Source organism: Podarcis filfolensis (assembly GCF_964270895.1).
Source record: "Podarcis filfolensis genome assembly, chromosome: 11".
Lineage (NCBI taxonomy): Eukaryota > Metazoa > Chordata > Lepidosauria > Squamata > Lacertidae > Podarcis > Podarcis filfolensis.
In genome coordinates, this window is record NC_139613.1 from 51,916,949 (window position 1) to 51,939,014 (window position 22,066).

The 22,066-nt window shown below is 43.4% G+C and overlaps 1 protein-coding gene across 1 annotated transcript; it reads right to left on the bottom strand.

The window, feature by feature from the left end:
* Positions 1-1,709: 1,709 nt before the first annotated feature.
* Positions 1,710-19,991, bottom strand: NXNL2 (nucleoredoxin like 2). The gene is made up of 3 exons (XM_083577232.1): positions 19,778-19,991; positions 10,408-11,407; positions 1,710-2,431 (listed from the first exon to the last, which is right to left on the bottom strand). The coding sequence occupies exons 2-3, from the start codon at positions 10,707-10,709 to the stop codon at positions 2,263-2,265; spliced, it is 471 nt and encodes a 156-aa protein (XP_083433358.1). The 5' UTR covers positions 10,710-11,407; positions 19,778-19,991; the 3' UTR covers positions 1,710-2,262.
* Between the last annotated feature and the right edge of the window lie 2,075 nt (positions 19,992-22,066).

Genomic DNA, 22,066 nt, shown 5'->3' on the forward strand with positions numbered 1-22,066 from the left:
AAAAAACCAAATTGGAAACGGAGTTGTTAGATACTAATGATAAGAATATGTCTAAAATGTACAGTTTGTTGTTGGAGTGGCATACAAAGGATGAACAAGTTAAATCGGTCATGATTGATTGGGCAAGGGATGTGGGACATAATATAATGATGGAGGACTGGGAGAGGCTATGGAGGAAAGGGGTTAAGTTCACTGCATGTACGATGTTAAAGGAAAATATTATGAAGATGATGTATAGATGGTACTTGACCCCTGTGAAATTAGCAAAGATTTATCACAAAAGTGATAATCTTTGTTGGAAATGTAAAGAAAAAGAAGGTACTTTTTCCATATGTGGTGGACTTGTCCCAAGGTGAAAGACTTCTGGGAGAAGATTTATAATGAACTGAAAAAAATGTTGAAATATACATTTATTAAGAAACCAGAGGCCTTTCTCCTTGGAATAACAGGTTTAGAATTGCCCAAGAATGATGTTAAATTATTTTTGTATGCCACAACGGCCGCTCGAATATTACTTGCTAAAAATTGGAAAATACAAGAACTACCAAGAGTGGAAGATTGGCAGATGAAGATGATGGACTTTTCGGAGCTAGCTGACCTGACTGGAAGAATCCGCGACCAGAAAGAAGTGGAGTTTCAAGAGGACTGGAGGAAATTCAAGGACTATTTGAACAAATATTGTAATATAAAAAAGTTAGAAATTACTTGAAAGAAACAAATAGGCCTAGGACAAATTAAGTTATAATTAAATAAATGGGATTCAGAATGTCAAGAAAAGTGAATAAGATGACTATAACTGGAAATTGTTTTAGTTTAATAATGATATTGGAAAGCTGTTACTTTTAAATTACAAGGAAACTCAGAAGGGAGGGATTTGATGAAGTCAATCAAGATGTTTAAAAAGTTGGATTTGTGAAGAATTAAGTTTGTTATTATTGTTTATTTGTTTATTGTTCCCCCCCTTTCCCCCCTCCCTAACCCCCTTTTTTCTTTTTCTTTTTTTTTCTTTCTTCTTCTTTTTTTCCTTTCTATTTCTGTGTGGCTTTGTGGCTTTGTTATTATGGTGGAAAAAATTAATAAAAATTTATTTTTTTAAAAAAATGAAAGGCACCAAGTTGGATAACCCTGCCCTAGACCATCAGCCATGGACCATAATGAGTGCCTCTTCCCTATTCATCTCCCTGATCTCTTAGCTTGGCCAAAGTGACTCTCTCTCTTGTCCTCAGTGGATGTGAAGACTTTACAACAGGCTTCCTCAACCTCAACCCTCCAGATGTTTTTGGCCTACAACTCCCATGATCCCTAACTAGCAGGACCAGTGGTCAAGGATGATGGGAATTGTAGTCTCCAAACACCTGGAGGGCTGAGGTTGAGGAAGCCTGCTCTACAAGCACAGAGGTTGCATCTTCTTCTCTTGACAGCGTCCACACAACTGAGCAAAAATAGAGAGGTTTATTAAGCTCATGACAGGCTGCCATCCATGACTGGTGGGCTGTGATTGGCTCATTGATTCACAAGTTGTATAGCATTTGCAAGGCCAACACCTGTTAGCAGTGAAGAGACCAGGGTGGAATAAGAAGCAACCCAAAAAACTCCGGAGGGAAATATATTACTAGAGAGAAGAAAGCATGAACTAATAGCAAGAGAAGTATTAGATAACAGGCCATCGAGTTTTCGTTTTCAATTTGGTACGCAGTAAAGGAGTCAAGTAAGCTATAAATGGATTTATTAAAGCAAATGCTCTCTTATTTTAGTAATATAAATTATAAACCAATACTCCAAAAAAGTCTTCTTGCCAAGAAATATAGTTTTCCCTGTAGAGTTTTTACCTTTGTAAAAATAACAGGCTTGCATAGATTGAGGAGGGCACTCTTTCTAACTGCCAAAATCCTCTTTCCTAGATAATGCTAGCCTTTACCAAATTCTTCAGCTTTGGTTATATTCTATGTAATAAAAGCATAAATAATACAAAACAGATGGAAGAGTACATTGGACCCAGCTATGCTTAATTCTTCCAATCACACAGAATTTTAAATAAAGTTGGGTATCCAACTAAGTTGTACTCAGAGTAGAACCATTGAAAGCAATGGACCACAGTTAGTTGCGTCCATTCATTTCAATGGGTCTGCCCTGGGTATGACTTGGTTAGATACCATCCGAAGAAAAAGCCATTTCTCTGCTTGGCTTAGTTGTGAAGGTGGGAATTCCGATTACACAAAGGATTTAGCTAAGCTATCTTTGTCTGAAATTCCCACCACTGGTTCAGCTGCAGAAATTCTGAAAGATGTCTGCCCCTTCCAGCCAGTTTCGGAAGCAGTTGAGTCCCCGTTCCCTTATCTGTTTCCTTCCTTTATCGGTGATGACTTCTCCAGTTTGTTTAACAATCACAAGTTTAGGAATGGCTGTGATGTTGTATCTCTTCTTCAGCTCACTGCAAAGAAAAAGAGGGGGCAGGAAAAGAGGAACACACTGGTGTAAAGTGCAAGAGAAAATAGAGTGGATTAAGCATGATTGAATATCTATTTTTACTTAAAGTTGGTTAAAAGAATTGTAATAGGGTTGTTATTTAAAAAACAACCACACAATTTATTGTAAGTCTCTTTAAAAAGTCACCTGGTTTAAAGTGCTAATTCAAATAGCAGAAGCGCTTTCTATAACACACACAGACAATATTCTGAAAAATTTCAAGCACTCTTCAAACCAGAACGAGATGTTACATTAATAACACACTCCCATGAATACTTACTCACTTCCACTACATTTGGCAGAGCTTGTTGCCAGGTGCATAGCACTGAAACCAAAATGACTGCAGAAGCCTTAACTAAAAATTTCCATGTTTTTTGGAGCATGATCGAGCTTGTATGAGTGAGCTTGTAAGAGCATAATTTTTTTCCTTCAATTAGGGGCATTTTGGGTGTTGGGTTTTCAAGCTTAGAATAATTTAGATTCCACCCGTGCAGTTTTCCAACCCAATTACAGGAGTATGGAGTGTGAGAAATGATTTACGCATTATTGTTTTGAAAACAGCCAGACTCCTCCTCTGGGTAAACATGCGCTGCGTCATGCAAGGTCAGTCAGTAAAGTCATCTCATTGAGACTTTGGCACGTTCAAAGTGATTGGGTGGTGCAAAACAATGGACTGCATCCATCAGAGATAATGTTGCATGCTGTTTACATGCTCATTTATCTCAAGACAAAGAGTCAGACCAAAGAAGAGAGAGAGAGAGAGAGAGAGAGAGAGAGAGAGAGAGAGAGAGAATACTGCAGCGCTTATCCCGATGCTGTGGATTTGTTTAAATCTCAGGATGGACTCTGGATTATACAGACAAATTGGGGGATGAAACAAGTTCAGGAATTCTTTAATTTATTCGTTTATAAAAGTACTTATGGGACCTGGGTGGCGCTGTGGGTTAAAACACAGAGCCTAGGACCCTTCCGATCGAAAGGTCGGCGGTTCAAATCTCCGTGGCAGGGTCAGCTCCCATTGTTCGGTCTCAGCTCCTGCCTACCTAGCAGTTCGAAAGCACCCCTAAGTGCAAGTAGATAAATAGGGACCGCTTTATAGCGGGAAGGTAAACGGCGTTTCCGTGTGCTGCACTGGTGCCGGCTCGCCAGAGCAGCTTCGTCACGCTGGCCACATGACCCGGAAGTGTCTCCGGACAGTGCTGGCTCCCGGCCTCTTGAGCAAGATGAGCGCGCAACCCTAGAGTCAGACACGACTGGCCCTGATGGGCAGGCGTACCTTTACCTTTAAAAGTACTTATACACCTCTCTCCCCAAGGATGCCTGCTGAATCTCTGCTGGAAGATTGTTTCAGTGACACCAAACGCCCAATTTGTAGTTGGGACCAGTCAGATCTCTGCAACATGTAACATGAGGGCAGTGTTGGAAACCCAGATATATAAACTAGGCACCAAATGGCTCCTTAAACCAAGGTTGCAGTCACCAAAATTGAATGTCTAGCTGCCATTTTGGGGGAAGACAGCTCTAAAGTCTGAGTTTTCAAATGATTGATTCTGTGGTTGATTCTCAGTTGAACATCTGGCTAGTTCAGATGACAACCTTGAGCTAGGTTAAGAGCTGTGAGAAGTTATAGCAGAAAAGCAGAAAAGTTAGAGAAGAAAAGAAAAGAAGAAATGGACAGCCCACACATACATTCTATTCCAGCCTCTTTTTCTTAATGATGACTGCTCCTGCTCAGGCTGCAAAAAAAAGCGTTTTTGGTTCCTGAAATCTGTTCCAATCATATAGATAAAATATAGCTGATAGAATTAGTGATTGAAAACAGTCCAGATCCAATTATCCCCAGATGTATAGAATGAGAGTCAAAACATGCTGGAAATGCAAAGAATCAGACAGAGACTTTTATCATATGTGGTGGACGTGTGATAAAGTAAAAACATTTCATGAATTGATCTATAATGAACTAAAAAGATGTTTAGATATACCTTTCTCAAAAAAAACCAAACTGGAAGCAATTTTGCTAGGTTTGATGGGAGAGGAAATTGCGAAGATAGATCAAAGACTATTTATGTACGCCGCAGCAGCAGTAAGAACTTTAATGGCCCAAAAGTGGAAGTTAAAGGAAGTACCTACAATTGCAGAGTAGAAGGCGAAGATGATGGACTTTACAGAATTGGCCAGACTGACCTGTAGGTTTCGGGACTAGGACGATCAAAAATTTCAAAGGGACTGGAGTAAATTTATTGTATATTTGAATCTAATGGCAAAATCTGAAGACACGAGCAGGACTGAAATAAATCCTACAGCGTGGATAATAGAAGTGAAAGAACAAAAATGTGAGACAGGACTTGAAAGTGGAAAACCTGCTGAAGGGAAGGAGGGAAGTCGCATGCTGTGCAGAGCAGAAAGCTTAATGTTTGTTATTGCATTGTTGAAAATATTGTTTAAGGAAAAAATAATAAAAATATATTTTTTTTTTAAAAAAGAAAACAGTCCAGATCCAATTATCCCCAGATGGTGGAGATGCCAAGTACCATTGAAGACTGTATGAGGAACAACTAACATGCCTCTGTCAGATGATATCAGTGATTGAGCTGGGATATAATGGCTCCTTAAGGTATCATGGACCCAAGTTGTTTTGGGCTTTGTATATCAACACAAGAGCCTTGTGTGGCATTTGGGCAGCCAATGCCAATGTTTTAGCAGAGGTATCACATGCCATTGGCCGTCTGACCCAGTCAGGAGTCTACCTGCTGGTGCTACAGGACAAGACAACCGGCATAAAGTGTGTTGCAATTATCAGTTTTGAGGTTCCTAATCCATGGAATACAGCGGCTGGGTTATCCCCATCCAGATACGGACGTGGCTGATGTACCAGATGAAGCTGGAAAAAAGCACTCCTAACCACCAAGGTCACTTGGGTTTATAATGCACCAGGGGTATCCAGGTAAGGTAAAGGTAAAGGACCCCTGGCCAGTTAAGACCAGTCAAAGGCGACTATGGGGTTGTGGTGCTCATCTCGCTTTCAGGCCAAGGGAGCTGGTGTTTGTCCACAGACAGCTTTCTGGGTTATGTGGCCAAAATTGACTAAACTGCTTCAGATGGAAACCAGAACACGTTTACCTTCCCACCGCAGCGGTACCTATTTATCTACTTGCACTGGTGTGCTTTCAAACTGCTAGGTTGGCAGGAGCTGGGACAGAGCAACAGAAGCTCACCTTGTTGTGCGGATTCGAACCACCAACCTTCTTACTGGGAAGCCCGAAAGGCTTGGTGGTTTAGACCACAGCGCCACCTGCTTCCTGAATAAACAAGCACACAATCACTGATAGGTCCACCCACCATTGTGAGGCTCAAAGCAATGAAGATGATGCCTCCCCAGCTGTTGCCATTGGCTGTGGGTTTCTTGTGATGTCACAAAGCCCTTGGCAGCTGAGTGGATATAAAGGCAGGCCAAGGGGAAAGCCCTTTTCTATTTCCAGCAGGACACACCTGGCAATGGATGTGACATTCAGCACTGCCCAGGTTTCTGCCGCTTGGAGGAGGCAAAGTGGTGAATGGAAGGAGGCAATCCTCTGGCAGTGGGATGCTAGGGAGTGAGAATAAGGCAAGTTTGCTTGCTTGAAGGCTGCTGGTATCTGTGGTTGGAAGCTGGCGGACGTCTCATGATGGACCTAAGAGAAGCTGGCAGATGCTGGTGGATGGAAGTCAGTGGCATTTGGATTTGGAAGTTGGTGGAGGCTGCAAGGCTAAAGCAGACTGATGTTTGTGGATATCGGGTGATGGAAGTTCACCTTTGGAAGACAGTCAACAGAAGCCAGTGGATATTTGTGGATTGAAACCAGGGCACAAACGTGAAGGGATGTCATGTTTTTGGATGTCAGTGTGACGTTAACATGAGAGTGCTGGAGGTGAAACAGTTAAACAGGTTACCCAATCAGGATCCAGGGGGGTGGAGTCAGAGGGACTATAAAACCAGCTCTGGGGGGAGTTCGTTGGAGGAGTTCGTTGGGAGGTTGGTTGGAGTGGGAGTGAATTGGGCTAGAGTTGTGGGTAGGTTGAGTTAGTGTAGCGAAATAGGCTGCGTCAGGAACAGTTAGACCTTCAGGGTCCCTTCTAACTCTAAGATTCTATGATTCACCTGAAAGCAGTTTCTCTTAAAATACTTCAAGGGACTGTTGTGACAGTAAAAGGAAACAGCCCCTTGTATGCTGCTACTTCGAGGAAGGATGGCTTCAGGTGTTGCAGGGAAGCAGGCAAACCTTCTTAGACCAAATTGTGAATTCAAAATGGGAGATTTCAAAAAAGAGCAAGTTTACACACAGAGATTCAATATCTGATGACCAAGTCCAGCAAAGAGACTTCCTGGCACAGGGTAAAAGAACTGTGGCAGCTCAAAATATATCCAAGGTTAGCAGGGCATCTCATCTGGGTTACTGGGCAGTAGATCTCCAAGGTCTCAGGTGAGGATCCTCTGCAGCCCTTCTACTTGCAAATATTGTTCTTTACCAAAGTACCTTCCCTCCCCTCTATTCCAACTCAGTCCCTGCTAGTGTGGCCAGGGATGATGGGAGTTGCAGTCAAGATGAATGTATTGCCAAAAATGTTATTTTTGTTTCAATCTTTGCAAATTTTGGACAAGATGGACTGTTTCAAGAAGTGGCAGAGAGACATTTCTAGATTTGTCTGACAGGGCAAGAAGCCCAGAATAAAATTTAAAATACTAACTGACGCAAAAGAAAGAGGTGGATTTGCCCTGCCAGACCTTAAACTTTATTATGAATCGGCCGCATTCTGCTGGCTGAAAGAATGGCTGCTTCTTGAGAACACAGACATTTTGGATTTAGAAGGTTTTAATAATGTTTTTGGGTGGCATGCATATTTGTGGTATGACAAGGTTAAAGTTCATAAAGCATTCAAAAACCATATTGTCAGGAAAGCATTGTTTAATGTTTGGATAAGATACAAAGACTTACTGGAGAATAAAACCCCAAGGTGGTTGTCACCAATGGAAGCAAAGGCACTGAAAAAGTCCAATATGGAGGCCAAATGGCCGAAATATTGGGAAATATTGGAACAAGAAGGAGACAAACTGAAATTGCAGAGTTTCGAGAAATTAAAAGACAAGGTGCGAGATTGGCTTCATTATTTTCAAATAAGAGAGGCCTATAATTCGGATAAAAAAATTGGCTTCCAGGTGGAAAAATCAAAATTGGAAACTGAATTGTTAGAACCCAAATCTAAAACACTTTCAAGAATGTATAACTTGCTGCTAAAATGGAACACGCAGGATGAAACAGTTAAATCTGCTATGATTAAATGGGCACAAGATGTCGGTCATAACATTATGTTTGCTGACTGGGAACAGTTGTGGACCACAGGTATGAAATTTACGGCATGTAATGCCCTAAGAGAGAATATTATGAAAATGATATACAGGTGGTACATGACACCAGTCAAACTTGCAAAAATATATCATTTGCCCGATAATAAATGTTGGAAGTGTAAAGAAAATGAAGGTACATTCTTTCACCTCTGGTGGACGTGCCCAAAGATTAAGGCTTTCTGGGAGATGATATATAATGAAATGAAAAAGGTATTTAAATATACATTCCTTAAGAAGCCAGAGGCCTTTCTCTTGGGCATAGTCGGCGAATTGGTACCAAAGAAGGATAGAATTTTCTTTATGTACGCAACAACAGCAGCAAGAATACTTATCACAAAGTATTGGAAGACACAAGAGCTACCCACCCTGGAAGAGTGGCAGATGAAGCTGATGGACTATATGGAATTGGCGGAAATGACTGGCAGAATCCGAGACCTGGGAGAAGAGTTGGTGGAAGAAGACTGGAAGAAATTTAAAGACTATCTTCAGAAATACTGTAAAATTAATGAATGTTAAAATTATGTTTGGATTGGCAATAAGTGGTAATTAGCAACAAAAGTTAACAAGAATATGTAAAAAAATGTATTGATAAATGGATGAAAATATTGAGTTATAATATGTTATGATATAAAGTTAAGATAATTGAAAAAGGGTAAGAATTTGCTGAACTGATTATGTAAATGGGAGTACAAAGGGGGGAGGTGTGAGGAGGTCAAGGAAACAAGCATATGAACTTAAAGATATAAAAAAAAGGATTTGTTTTTTTAACTTCTTCTCTAACTATTTGTTTTTCGTATGAATTCTTGTATTTTTTGTGTTTTCTTTTTTCATTGTTTATCTTTTTTTGTGGTTTTTTTTCATTCTGTAAATCTTTACTTTTTCTGTAAAACCCCAATAAATATTTATTTAAAAAAAGGGATGATGGGAGTTGCAGTCCAGCAACATCTGGAGGGCCACAGACTTGTCCCCTCCCCATGACTGTCTCAAACCAACAGGTGCAAGTTGTTAAAAACCCTGACAAATGGGCAGAACTGATAGAAAGGCCACAGGGCACCCCTTCAAATTTGTAAGGACTTAATATTTCATTGTGGCAGCACTTAAACTTTGGAACTCCCTGCCTATTGACGCGAAAATTTTTACACATCACTTGGGAAGACAAACGAACTAATGCCAGTGTACTGGAAGAAGCAAAGATCACCAGTGTCCAAGCAATGATTCTTCAACATCAACTTCATTGGACTGGTCATGCTGTGTGGATGCCTGATGATCGTCTTCCAAAGCAACTACTCTATTCCAAACTTAAAAATGGAAAGCATCATGCTGGTGGTCAACAAAAGAGGTTCAAAGAATGTCTAAAGGCAAATCTAAAAAAAAAGTAGTATAAACACCAACAATTGGGAAACACTGGCCTGTGAACGCTCCAGTTGGAGAACAGCCTTTACCAAAGGTGTCATGGGCTTTGAAGACGCTCGAACTCAGGACAAAAGGGGAAAAACGAGCTAAGAGGAAGGCACACTTGGCAAACCCTCACCATGATCAACTCCCACCCGGAAACCTATGTCTCCACTGTGGAAGGACGTGTGGATCCAGAATTGGCCTCCACAGTCACTTGTGGACTCACTGTTAAGACAGTGTTCATGGAAGACAATCTTACTTGGATATGAGTCACCACCAAAGAAGTAGAAGAAGCCTTTGCTGTCCTCTTTTCCGCACCTGTTAAAAACATTTTTGTTCTTACAGGCCTCCCCAGATATTTAGAAAGTTGATACAATCCGTTTTTCATTTATTGCTATTTTAACTTTTTGAACGTCTTATTGTTCTTGTTAATTTTATTGTTGTAGCGTTTTGTGTGTGAGTGTGTGTGTGTGTGTAGTTTTTGCTTTCTTTTACAATAAAGCAGTGTACAAGTTTTATGACATAAAACCAGTAAAGGACCGTAGCTAAAGGGACCCCTGACCGTTAGGTCCAGTCGTGGACGACTTTGGGGTTGCAGCGCTCATCTCGATTTATTGGCCGAGGGAGCCGGCGTACAGCTTCCGGGTCATGTGGCCAGCATGACTAAGCCGCTTCTGGCGAACCAGAGCAGCACATGGAAATGCCGTTTACCTTCCCACCACAGTGGTAGCTATTTACATACTTGCACTTTGACGTGCCTTCAAACTGCTAGGTTGGCAGGAGCAGGGACCGCGGTAGCAACGGGAGCTCACCCAGTCGCTGGGATTCGAACCGCCGACCTTCTGATTGACAAGCCCTAGGCTCTGTGATAATTTTAGACCACAGCGCCACCTGACTTATAGAGGACCATTGGCACATCTATAAATGCTAAACAGAGCTTTGCCCCTACCTGGCAGCACCAGAGGATGCCCTCCCCAATTCCTGCACACACCTGGAATTAGGAGTCGGGGTTTAACCACGGAGTGGTTGGAGGGGAAGCAGATCTATACACGCGGGGGAGGGAGGGAGGTCTTCCTCTGCCTCCCACTCCTCTGCGTGGGCTTCTGCATTCCCACACACGTGTTCCACCCCCACCCCCCACGTCGCTCCCTTCTCCTACTCACTGCTTAAAGGTGTCTTGAAAAGGCACCGCCAACCATTCCCCGTGCATGTTCTGCATGTAATCCACCATCTCTTCGCGGCTGCGGTCCGACGAGACGAACACGATCTCGAAGGGCGCCGGCGAGGGCGCGTCCTCCACCAACTCGCTGTAGAAGTCGCACAGGATCGGCGTGAAATCCCGGCACAGGGAGCACCAGGCGGCCGAGAAGTACAAGCCCACGATCTTGTTCTGCAGCGCTTGCTCGGGATCCACGGCTTGGCCGTCCCGGTTCACCAGGAAATGCCCAGTGAAAATGTCCACCATTTTTTCTCACCGGCGCGACGGGGATCCAGGAGTGGTGGTTGGTTGGGGATCCTTTTTTCCCGGTTGCCGATCTCCGAAATTGAGGGGCCCCCCGGGGGGAGGGAAGCCACGTGCTAGCGGGGATCTGGATTTCTAATACGATCCGCCGCGCGCACCGTCTCTAAAGTTTGGATGGAGCGAATGTTTCTGCTTCAGAGGGAAATCAGCAGCGAGGAACCAAATGGAGAGGGGGTGGCATATACCCTACTTTCCTGAGCTCCCGAATGGGCTTTTTTTCCTCCAGAAAGCCGAAGATCCTAAGGAGGAGGAAGCGGGATGAAGGCGCAACGCGTGCTGGATCCGTCCGCTACCCCAGATGTCCGGGAGAGAAACGATTTTGCGCGTGGCTTTGGAGAGGCAGCGGCCGGCGAGAGGAGGGAGAGCTGCAGGGGGTCGGGGTAATCCAAGCCGTGGAGCGTCTTAAGGTCGATGCCTTTGTTTGCCGCGGATATAAATGGAATGAGCTCGCTAAAAATAGCCCTCCCGAGCCCGGCGAGGTTGGAAAGCTCCTGCTCTGAGCATCCCGAGATCCGATTGCGCAAGGGGGCGGGTTTCTTCGCGCAGGAGGCGAAGCAACAGGTCTGCTCAGCTGGTCCTCGCGCAGGTCGGAGAAGCGTCAAGCCGGCAGACGAGAGAAAGGAACGATCGCTCGCAGAGTCCTGCAAAAAGAAAAAGAAAAAGGAGGGGATTTGGGGAAGGAGTTATAAAATCCTGCTCTGCGGTTTACACCGACAAGCAACAGTTGCGCAATAACGCAGAGAGTCGTGGACAAGTTGTCGAGTTCATGAGAATTCTTCTTCAGGCTAGACGTTAAGCCAAAGGATGCGTTTACCTGTAAAGCACATTGAAAGTGCCTTCTTTTCTTCAAAGAAGTCTGGGCACTGTAGTTTGTGAAGGGTTAATGGGAGGGTGAGCTGCAGTGCCCAGAATCATTTTAATTCCCATTTTTGAAAGCAGTTCAAATGATTGAAGCTTACAGATGCTTTTATTTTGGTTCTCTTTAGCACAGTGCAACCTACATGATTGATAGCCAAAGGACCTACCTCAATCAGAAACTTCCAATAACCCATTTCTTTATTTCCAACCAATATTCTCTATTCTCTCCTCACTATTCAAAGCCACGGGTAACGTCCAGTGGGAATCCCAGATTGGCTGTGGTTCTGCCCTATCATTTCCGTATCCAGGTGAGCTACGGTGACACACAGGGCTGACCCATGAGGCAGACTGAGGCAGCTGTCTCAGGTGGCACAATCTAAGGGCTGCCTCCACTCAAAGGCCTCACACAACCTTCCTGAGACCCCAGTAAGTGAGACAGCACCTTCCCATTTCGCCTCAGGCAATAACACCGGATCCAAAACTCTGCTCCAGCACACTGGCTGCTACTGAAACATGAACATGTTAGAAATCAATATTTTTCAGTGTGCCTGGTCAGTTTTAGACAAACTAAATTTTGGAATCAGCGTTTGAAACTGGTTCAGATCCAGATAAAAACGGAGTCCTGGTTAACATTAACAATGACAGTCCTCGTACAATCCATTACCATAGGCACAGGCAAACTCTGGCCCTCCAGATGTTTGGGACTACAATTCCCATCATCCCTAGCTAACAGGACAGGGATCAGGGATGGTGGGAATTGTAGTCCCAAACATCTGGAAGGCCAGAGTTTGCCTATGCCTGCTTTACCTCTTTGAGGCCAGTAAGGGAAATCTAACCTCAAGAGAGGAGCTTGGGAATCCCTGGGGCCTCATGACAAATCCTGGAAGGTTAATGCAGAAGCAAATGCACAGTGTTAGATGTTTAACTCAGAATTAAGTTCTACTGTGTTCAATGAGGTTTACTCCTTTGTGAGTGTGCTTAGAATTACAGCTTCAGTTCCTAGCTGTTGGGGATTGTAGGGTCTGTACTTAATCTTAATAGTGGTAGTATTTATATGGTTTTTAATTGGTTGTTAAGCCACCTCGGGAGCCTATTAGGCTGAGAACGTTATCTTTACTTAATTACCTACTACCTGATATGCTGAAGATGTTTAATAAAAAATAACTTGTTTGGGTGGAGTAACAGATAAAGAAGGTATGTTACGAAAAAGGAGCAATGCTGCTGAGTGCTCCAGATGGCTGGAAAGCCAAACAGGATGTTGATGTTTTGGGACTGTACCGTGGGAACAAGGGACAGTCTATTATGTGCACTGAGCACCGGATGTTAGCTCAGAGTGGCACATGACCCTGTACCAGAAGTACATGGGTGGAGTTATTCGCTCTCTGCTGCTGATGTGAGAGAGTGCAGACACGTTTCTCTGCACTGCTGGAAAGACAGAAATAAAGGCATGTAAATACATTTCTGTCTGTCTCTCTCCCCTCCCTGGGGATGGGGGAGGAAAGGTGTGTTCTTCTCACGTTGGAGGAGAATCGCCGGGATCTCGCCTTGTCTTGCCGGGAGTCGCTGACGGGGAGGTCAACAAGGAATCCAAGCCGGGCACCTGGAGAGTGGCCAGATTCCTCTGATAAGGCTTGTAGATTCCAACAAGGTATTGTTTGGGAAATAACCTTGCAAATTTGCATCCTGAAGCACTGATGTATTTCAGGTGTGGAGCTCTAATGTGAAGCTCAAAGCTACAAGAGCTTCTCCCATCGACTGACTTGGAGAAGCAGATCTCCACTCATTCCTTTTGTGCAGTTGGAGCTATACCTTGGAATGAAAGGACAGCTTGCCCCCTCAAGAGCTCTGGGCATATATTGGTGTTCACATAGCCTTCTGGGTGGAGTGTAAACCTGAATGGCGTTTTACATAAGGCCATCATTACCACAGCACTTCAACTTTGAGGCATCTCTAGTCTTTGACCATCTTTCCTGTCGACACACAATGCTTTTTGGTCTCAATCAGCTTTGCAGTCAAACTTTCAAAGCAGTATCCTATATGCTAAAAAGAAGTCCGCATTACATGCGTAGTCAAAACAGCACCATCTGAATGCAAGACGGAGCAAGCTCAGAGGAACGCCAAGGTTTGCAGAAGTACAGAAGCATATTGGGGGGCGGAAACTCAGCTCAGTGAACACTGAGCATGCTCAGTAGACACGGAATGCTGGATGGCTAGCGGTGCTGAATGGAATGGCGTCTTCTGAACAGGAGCAAGACTCCATTTTGCAACTTTTTGTTTCAGATCTTCGTTCTAAATCATTATATGGCTTTTCAAACCCAGTTAAGGCTTTTCCATTAAGGACACAGTACAGTGGTACCTCAGGTTAAGTACTTAATTCATTCCGGAGGTCCGTACTTAACCTGAAACTGTTCTTAACCTGAAGCACCACTTTAGCTAATGGGGCCTCCCACTGCCGCCGCGCTGCCGGAGCACGATGGTTGTTCTCATCCTGAAACAAAGTTCTTAATCTGAAGCACTATTTCTGGGTTAGCGGAGTCTGTAACCTGAAGCGTATGTAACCTGAAGCGTATGTAACCCGAGGTACCACTGTATGGGTTTACCACTTGATGATTTTACCACAGTGCGTACTTCCTGGGATGGTAATGTGTAACAGCTACATCCAAGTTATACTTGATAAATGTTATGGCACTTCACTGTGATATAAGCAAATGCAGTGGTACCTTGGGTTGCAAACACCTTGGGTTACAAACACTTTGGGTTACAAACTCCGCTAACCCAGAAGTAGTACCTCAGGTTAAAAACTTTGTTTCAGGATGAGAACAGAAATCGTGTGACAGCGGCGCGGCGGCAGTAGGAGGCCCCATTAGCTAAAGTGGTACCGCAGGTTAAGAACGGTTTCAGGTTAAGAACAGACCTCTGAAACGAATTAAGTTTGTAACCTGAGGTACCACTGTACCAACTTTAGTGGTGCAGATTTTTGAGCAGGGGTGATGGAAGCTATAGTTCACAAATGGGCATTGCAGTAACAGAGAGAAGGCCGTATAAATGTACATTTGTAGTCAGCATTTTGCAAACTTCCCAATAGCACACTAGCTGCAGTGAAAACCTCTCTTTCTGTTGCCAGTGTTGGACCTCTGCGACTCGACCAGAAACCATGCACAATTCATAGAGAACTGCATGTGTAAACAGTTATTAAAGAGTTCATTGAGAAAATGTCAAAGAGGTTGCTACATTTTGGAGATACATCTCTTTTGGTCACAGCAACATAGCCTATGTGCATTTACTTCTTCAGATGTATTTATTTACTTGTCTGTAAGGTGCTCTGAGGTTTGTCGCCATGCCTCTATTTATACAGAGCCCCTGATCTTCTGTCAAGGGAGCAAATTAGCTTTAACTTGACACCAAGATGGCACTGTGTATTAGACAACTGATAAACATGTCTTGGCCACTACCAACCAGCAGCCTTTTCAGGCAATGAAAACACTCTCCATCTATTTATAGTGTGATTAGAGAATACCTGTGTGTCTTTCTTTGTATTTTCAACAGCGGTTGCAATCCTAGGAAAGACATTTTGCAATCCTAGGAAAGACATTAACTTGCCCATGAAGGATAAAGGAAGAGTACAGTTTTCAATAGGCATATTGTACCAAGTCAACCACTGGTCTGCCTAGCTCAGTATTGTCCGCACCAGGAATGGAGAATCTGTGCAGTTCATTCCCTACTCACACAACTATTTGTAGTTAACTTTCCGTACCTATTGGGACATGGGTGGCGCTGTGGTCTAAACCACAGAGCCTAGGGCTTGCCAATCAGAAGGTTGGTGGTTCGAATCTCCGTGACGGGGTGAGCTCCCAGTGCTCGGTCCCTGCTCCTGCCAACCTAGCAGTTCGAAAGCATGTCCAAGTGCAAGTAGATAAATAGGTACCACTCTGGCGGGAAGGTAAACGGCGTTTCCGTGCGCTGCTCTGGTTCGCCAGAAGCGGCTTAGTTATGCTGGCCACATGACCCGGAAGCTGTACGCCAGCTCCCTCATCCAGTAAAGCGAGATGAGTGCCACAACCCCAGAGTTGTTCGCGACTGGACCTAATGGTCAAGGGTCCCTTTACCTTTACCTTTCCATACCTAACATGCAAAGCAGCCACTTCCCTATGTTTGCTGCGAAAAAAGCTAACAAAAGATAGTATCAAGGTTTCTGGAAAGCTATTCCTTTCCCAGTTGCAGCAAGAGCAGAGATAACAACGTTAAGTCCTTTTTAATAGGTTTTATTCAATCTTAATAGCGAGAGACAAAAGAACGTATCCAGCCTTAACAATGGCGTTGCTCCCACCTCCCACATTCCTAACAGCAACATCTCCCAAGTGTCTGCTTGGGGCCAAAAGTCTCTGATCCCGTTATTCTTGTACCCTTAATGAACGTCGAGTTCTGGGGGAAGGGGTTGGGTCTGAAATACTCTCCAGTGACAACATGTCAACTGGCTGCCCTGTCGCAATTTCCCCCCTTCTAAAACTGCCCAACTATTTTGTTCATCCATCTCTTGAGTCGTAACCTTCCTCCACCCCCTCAGCTCCCTGCTGTAAATCAATGCTACGTTCCTCTTCTCCTGCAACATCAGAAGAAGGGGGGGGGTGTGATCACCACTCCTCCTCCGTCTCGTCCTCTTGAGTCCAATCCCTGACAGAGAGCTACTCAAACCAGATTCCCTACCCTGTCTGTTCCCACTGATCCCTTGATCTCGAGTCTCTGCAGGTAATCAAAGTGTGTAACCCCAGAACATGGTGTTGGGAGGGCGTATCATATATCTGCCTTTGCTGTGAATTTCACGAGTTCAAATCCTGCCATTTAATTCCATTTATACAGTCTCTTCTTACACCATTGGGGTATCCTGGCAAACAAGCCCTAATACCCAGACCATACCTTCCAAGAGCTGGAATGTGGCCAGGCTGCACCTCAATGTATCTGCTTATCTTTCATTAGGTCTTCTAATGAAGGCAGCCCTATACAGGGATGTTTTTAATTTTTGAGGTTTTTGAGGTTATTATTACAGTGGTATTTTGGGTTAAGTACTTAATTTGTTCCAGAGGTCCGTACTTAACCTGAAACTGTTCTTAACCTGAAGCACCACTTTAGCTAATGGGGCCTCCCGCTGCCGCCGAGCCGCCGGAGCACAATTTCTGTTCTCATCCTGAAGCAAAGTTCTTAAACTGAAGTACTATTTCTGGGTTGGTGGAGTCTGTAACCTGAAGCGTATGTAACCCGAGGTAGCACTGTACTTCCCTGTATGATCTTAGGAATAACTTCGAACGACTAATAAAATACATTTTTCATAGCACAGTTCTTTTTCGTTTCTTTTCCCTCTAAGCTTTCAGCAGTAGACCCACTTCAAGAGTTAATCCAGCAAACATTAGCTGGTTATGGCATCTGCTGCCGATAATTCAAGAAATGGTCTGTTTTGTATATATGGAATATATACTCTTGTTTTGCCTTTCCATTCTCTCAGTGACATAATCCAAAATGTTGGAGCTGCAACGTATTAACTAAGAGAAAAACTAGCTAGGGTACAACAGAATAACCCAGTTACTATGGAACTGAATTTTTATATTTATTAAATCAGCTTCCCCTTCAACATTTTCAAAATCACCCATTCCTAGCAGCATTAACGGGGCACGACATGAAAGACATTTCCAGGCTGAAGTCTGCTTTTCTGTAGATACGTGACTCTAGGGTGGAACTGGGACAGAGCAACGGGAGCTCACGATTCGAACCACCGACCTTCTGATCAGCAAGCCCAAGAGGTTCAGTGGTGTAGACTACAGAGTCACCCACATCCCTGACTCACTGAAATGCAGCACATTTGATGTTCACAGGCCAGGGAATTCATATACCATTTCTGGAAACCTGCTTTTCCCCACTGCTATTGAGGGGGGAAAGTTAGAATACCAATAGGGGACATGCAACCTGTGTTTACTTTCTACTACCGAGTGAGCATCCTCTACGAAAAGTAGCTGTACAAGTCTTGCTGTACAACTCCGGTAGGAATTGGATTCCTTCTGTATGAATATGTCGTGCATTAATGGCTCGTTTGCGCTATCATGCTTTTGTGAACCATTGTACGTTTTTTATTATGCAACACTGAGGCCTTTCCAAATTGAAAATGGCTTTAATTGCAGCTGAAAATGGCAGTAATTGTAAATTCAGTGCCAACGGCCACATATTTCCTTTGGGGAGTCCTTTAGAAAAAATGTGTCCATTGTTGACCAGGTAAGAGCAGCAATTTCAGAACATGCAATTAACATGAGGCACAATTCATCAGCCTCTTCAAAAGGGGGAGTTACATATTTCCTTTGATGGAAGAAAATAACATTTTTGTTTTTCAAAAGGCTCACACAATGTAAAGTGTGATTTTGTTAACATCCTTTGATCCCCACCTATGGGGATTTCCCTCCAGTGACATGGTACAGAAACGTCTTAGCATCCCAGGCTAGACAAAAAAAGGAAATAAATTGCAAAGAGATTCAAATGGCTGACAAAATCCATTAAATGACCAACAGCACAATCCCAGGCCTTTCTACTCAAAAGTAAGTTAGTAGAACTAATAGCATGTCCTCTAATAGCATTTACTCCCAGGTTACAGGACTACACCCGAATATATTCTTCCCAGAACCCAGAGTTCTGACTCCAAATTGTAAACTGAACTGTGATCTTTGGATGAAGGGTGGGATAGATATTTAATAAATAAAAACAAAACAAAACTTCTCTGTTTTGAGAAACTTAACTTCTATGAAGTATTCTATCAGATATACTAAATAATAACAATGTACAATTGGATCTAATATACATGCTATATGTGTAACAAAATGTTTTGGGGCAATTTGCTAGGGGAAGCTTCATAAATGCTGGATGTATAGGAAAGCATTGCCAGAAAGAAATTAAGTTTTCCTGTTGTGGTGACAACAAAAGCTCAAGGCACAATTTACTCTGGAGAATAACTTAAGCTTTAAACAGGAACACTCATACTGTACAGCAGTGCAAAACTTGTTTTTGTAAACTACTGAGAATTTTTACAAGTGATGTGATCTTTTTTATATAGCAATTACTATTTTGACTTAAGAATTGGCATACTGTTGAAATTTTTATTTAGGGTATTTTGCATTTAGTATTTAATTACCGCAAACTACACTGAGTAATATTTTTGGGAGTCAGAATATAACAGTAGCAAGTTGTGTAACAGGGCTGCCATACGTCTGGAATTTTCTAGGCATAGCTGAAATATGGCTGTCGGAAATAAGGTGTCTGGGCGAAAATCGCTAAAATGTCCAGGGAAATCTCGATGTATGGCAACCCATGTTGGAAGTCTAGATTTTGGCAAATTTCCTTAAAAATATCTCAAAAACACACAAAAAATCCCCCCTCTTAACAACTTTGCATCCCGCCCCCAAAAAGGTCTTTTTGTGTCCAGATTTTGAAATATGGCAACCCTATACCCTATGTATATGTTGCACAGGGTCTTCTATAATTGCTATTTACAAAATCTTGAAGAAAGAAAGAGTTGCATCTAATGACAATGTGACTTAAAGGCTGTTGATTTTCCTAATGGCCATTTTCATTGTTTTGAGCCAGATTTCTTTCAAAGGCCAGAACCAATACAAAAGAAGGGAGGGGAGGGCAAAGGGAAATTCTCCTTTTAGGGGGCAAGTTGAAAGCAATCAATGCAATCAACAATTCCTCTCTTGCCATTTATTTAAATGTCAGTGACTCACTGAGCTCCATAACAACATAAAGGTAAAGGGACCCCTGACCGTTAAGTCCAGTCGCGGATGACTCTGGGGTTGTGGCGCTCATCTCGCTTTACTGGCTGAGGGAGCCGGCATTTGTCCGCAGACAGTTTTTCCAGGTCATGTGGCCAGCAGGACTAAGCCGCTTCTGGCGAACCAGAGCAGCGCACGGAAATGCCGTTTACCTTCTCGGCGGAGTGGTACCTATTTATCTACTTACACTTGACGTGCTTTTGAACTGCTAGGTGGGCAGGAGCTGGGACCGAACAACGGGAGCTCACCCCGTCGTAGGGATTCGAACCGCCGACCTTCTGATCGGCAAGCCCAAGAGGCTCAGTGGTTTAGACCACAGTGCCACCCGCGTCCCCCACAACAACATACCTGATGCTTATTCAAGGCACCCCATATCCTGTGATCCTATCTGATCCCAGCACTTCTGATATGTCACTCTATCATCTTGGACAGCTGTTTTGACCTTTCCAGTTTGACTGTTGTATGTAGATGTACACACACACACACACACACACACTGGCTGCAACCTTTTAAATGTACCTGCTACCATGCTTGAAACCTTTCAGCCTTTAAGAGAAACACCCCATTGGGCAGTTTAGAATTTTAGTGTTGTGCTGGTCATGTGACTCCTATGAGCTCTTTTAATAGTTTTAAAGGGCAAACTGGTTCACACTTCTGATGTGGTTTCCATACCGCACCCAGGGAGAGACGTTAGTTTATGAAAGCCCGTGATTTTTCAAATGCGGAGCTGACCTTGTCAATGGCCAATCATCACAGGACTTGAGCACCAACAGGAGGCTTGTGCAGGAAGCAAGTGGGAGCCACACTGAGAGTGGACCCTTTCGCCTTTCAAGTTCAAAACACATAGCCTTGGTAAGACGCAGAGAGAAAAGCCCAGGTAGAACTCTTCCTTCCTTTATAAGTATTGGCAGCAGCGATGGATAACCTACCCAGATCATCCTTCCAAGGGCCCCATGCCAGCATTATTGTTATTTTGCATTTATTTCCCACCTTTTCATCTAGGGGGCATGCATAGAAGTAGGCAGGGATAGAAACAGAAGTGGTGGAGCAACCAGGCGGTTTCTTACCTTTGCAGAGATATTCTGGCTACACAATCTGAAGTTTTTGCATGCCCTACCCAACCCATCCTCATCCGTGCAAGCGAGAGGCATCATCATAGTTTAAGGACATGTGTCGGCCAGGCAAAAGCCCTCAGGAAGAGAGCAGAGCAAGGTTGGCAAGGCTATGGCCTATGGAGAAGTGTTGATTGGGTGGAGTCCCAAAGGCATGGGAAACAGTGTTTGGCTCCTAGGCCTGCAGTTATCCACCGCTGCTTTGCAGCTCAGGAAAGGGTCTCAACAGCTTCTGGAGAAGACCTGCATACTGTAAAGTTACACGTGAGACATGGGGAAAGGGCTTTTGGCAGCCGCACCCAGGGCGGATGGACACTCATGGTTTGTAACGTTAAGGGTCAAGGAATGGTTTTCGTAACACAGATGGGAGACCGAACACCCTGGTTTTAACGTTCATAATGTGTTATTAAAATGTGACACCAGAGGGCCCTGGAGAGCAACCAGCAGTAGGGGAAATAAGTGTTTTGACGGGGGAAACAAAAAATGCTTTAAATTTTCTGGTATGCCCTGTGATGTTTTAGAACGATGTATCCAATATTGTTCTAATGGCATTAAAAAGGTCAGTGTGGATTCAGCCCCAAGTACTTTGAGGGCGCTCCTAGAGAGTCATCTTACCTCTCTTGTTGTGTTAATGTATAAGGAGGTTTGTGCCTGCAGAGCGAAAAGGGCAAGAAAGGGTTTAAGTTAGGTATGCTTAATTTTGGGTGTTTTCGTCCTGCACCTGGTTAAGCATATGAGAGCGACTCTGCACAATCGAAACTACAGACACCAGTGCTTGAGGCAAACTCGCTCTTGGCCAAAGCCTAGCCTGTGTTGGGATGCTGCAAGGAGACTGTTTGCTGCTGGAAGGTCAGAATATTACAACTGTAGGTATCCTATAAGCTGTAGACCTGAACATGGTCAGCAAAGGGACTGACCTTACCTAGAACTGTTTGGTGTTTTTCTGTTCCACTGCCTTTTTCCCAGACAGGGACTTAAGACAGCTTACAGATAAAATAAGAACAGCTTAAAACATTTTTTAAAAAAATAATTAAACATTAATGGAATTAACACTTATATATGTATCTACTAAAAAGATTAAAATATATTTAGTTTCTTTTGTTACTTGCCCCCCTCCCCCAAGTTTGTCGTGATTGCCTTACGCATCACTGGTGGAAAAGGTAAGATATAAGTATTTATTTCTTAAAAAATAAAAGTGTCACATTAATGAGGGAGGGATAACATGTTTCAATGGGTAGGGAAATGTTAAGTACTGTACTGGAAGCCCATTACATGCATAATTGTCGTCTTTGGCAGAAAGAGGGAAATTTGTCATTTTTTCCAAAAGCTTTCTGAAGGAATCTAGTATGTCAACTTCTTGTGCTACCTAGAACAGTGGGACTAAATCCTAGCTTAAGTGACAGCCAAATATCAAACTCGAATTACTTGCATGTAAATTCTACTGAAATCAGCTTGTATTTAGGATTCTTTACAGATACTTTGCCTTACCCCTGCCACTCAAGAAATCTGTCAGTTTTAAAAGGCA

Excerpts from the sequence above, each read along its gene's own strand:
- NXNL2 (XM_083577232.1), bottom strand. The coding sequence starts at position 10,709 with ATGGTGGACATTTTCACTGGGCATTTCCTGGTGAACCGGGACGGCCAA. Across the intron at positions 2,432-10,407 it reads TTTCAAGACACCTTTAAGCA|TGAGCTGAAGAAGAGATACA; the intron begins GTGAGTAGGAGA and ends TTTTCTTTGCAG.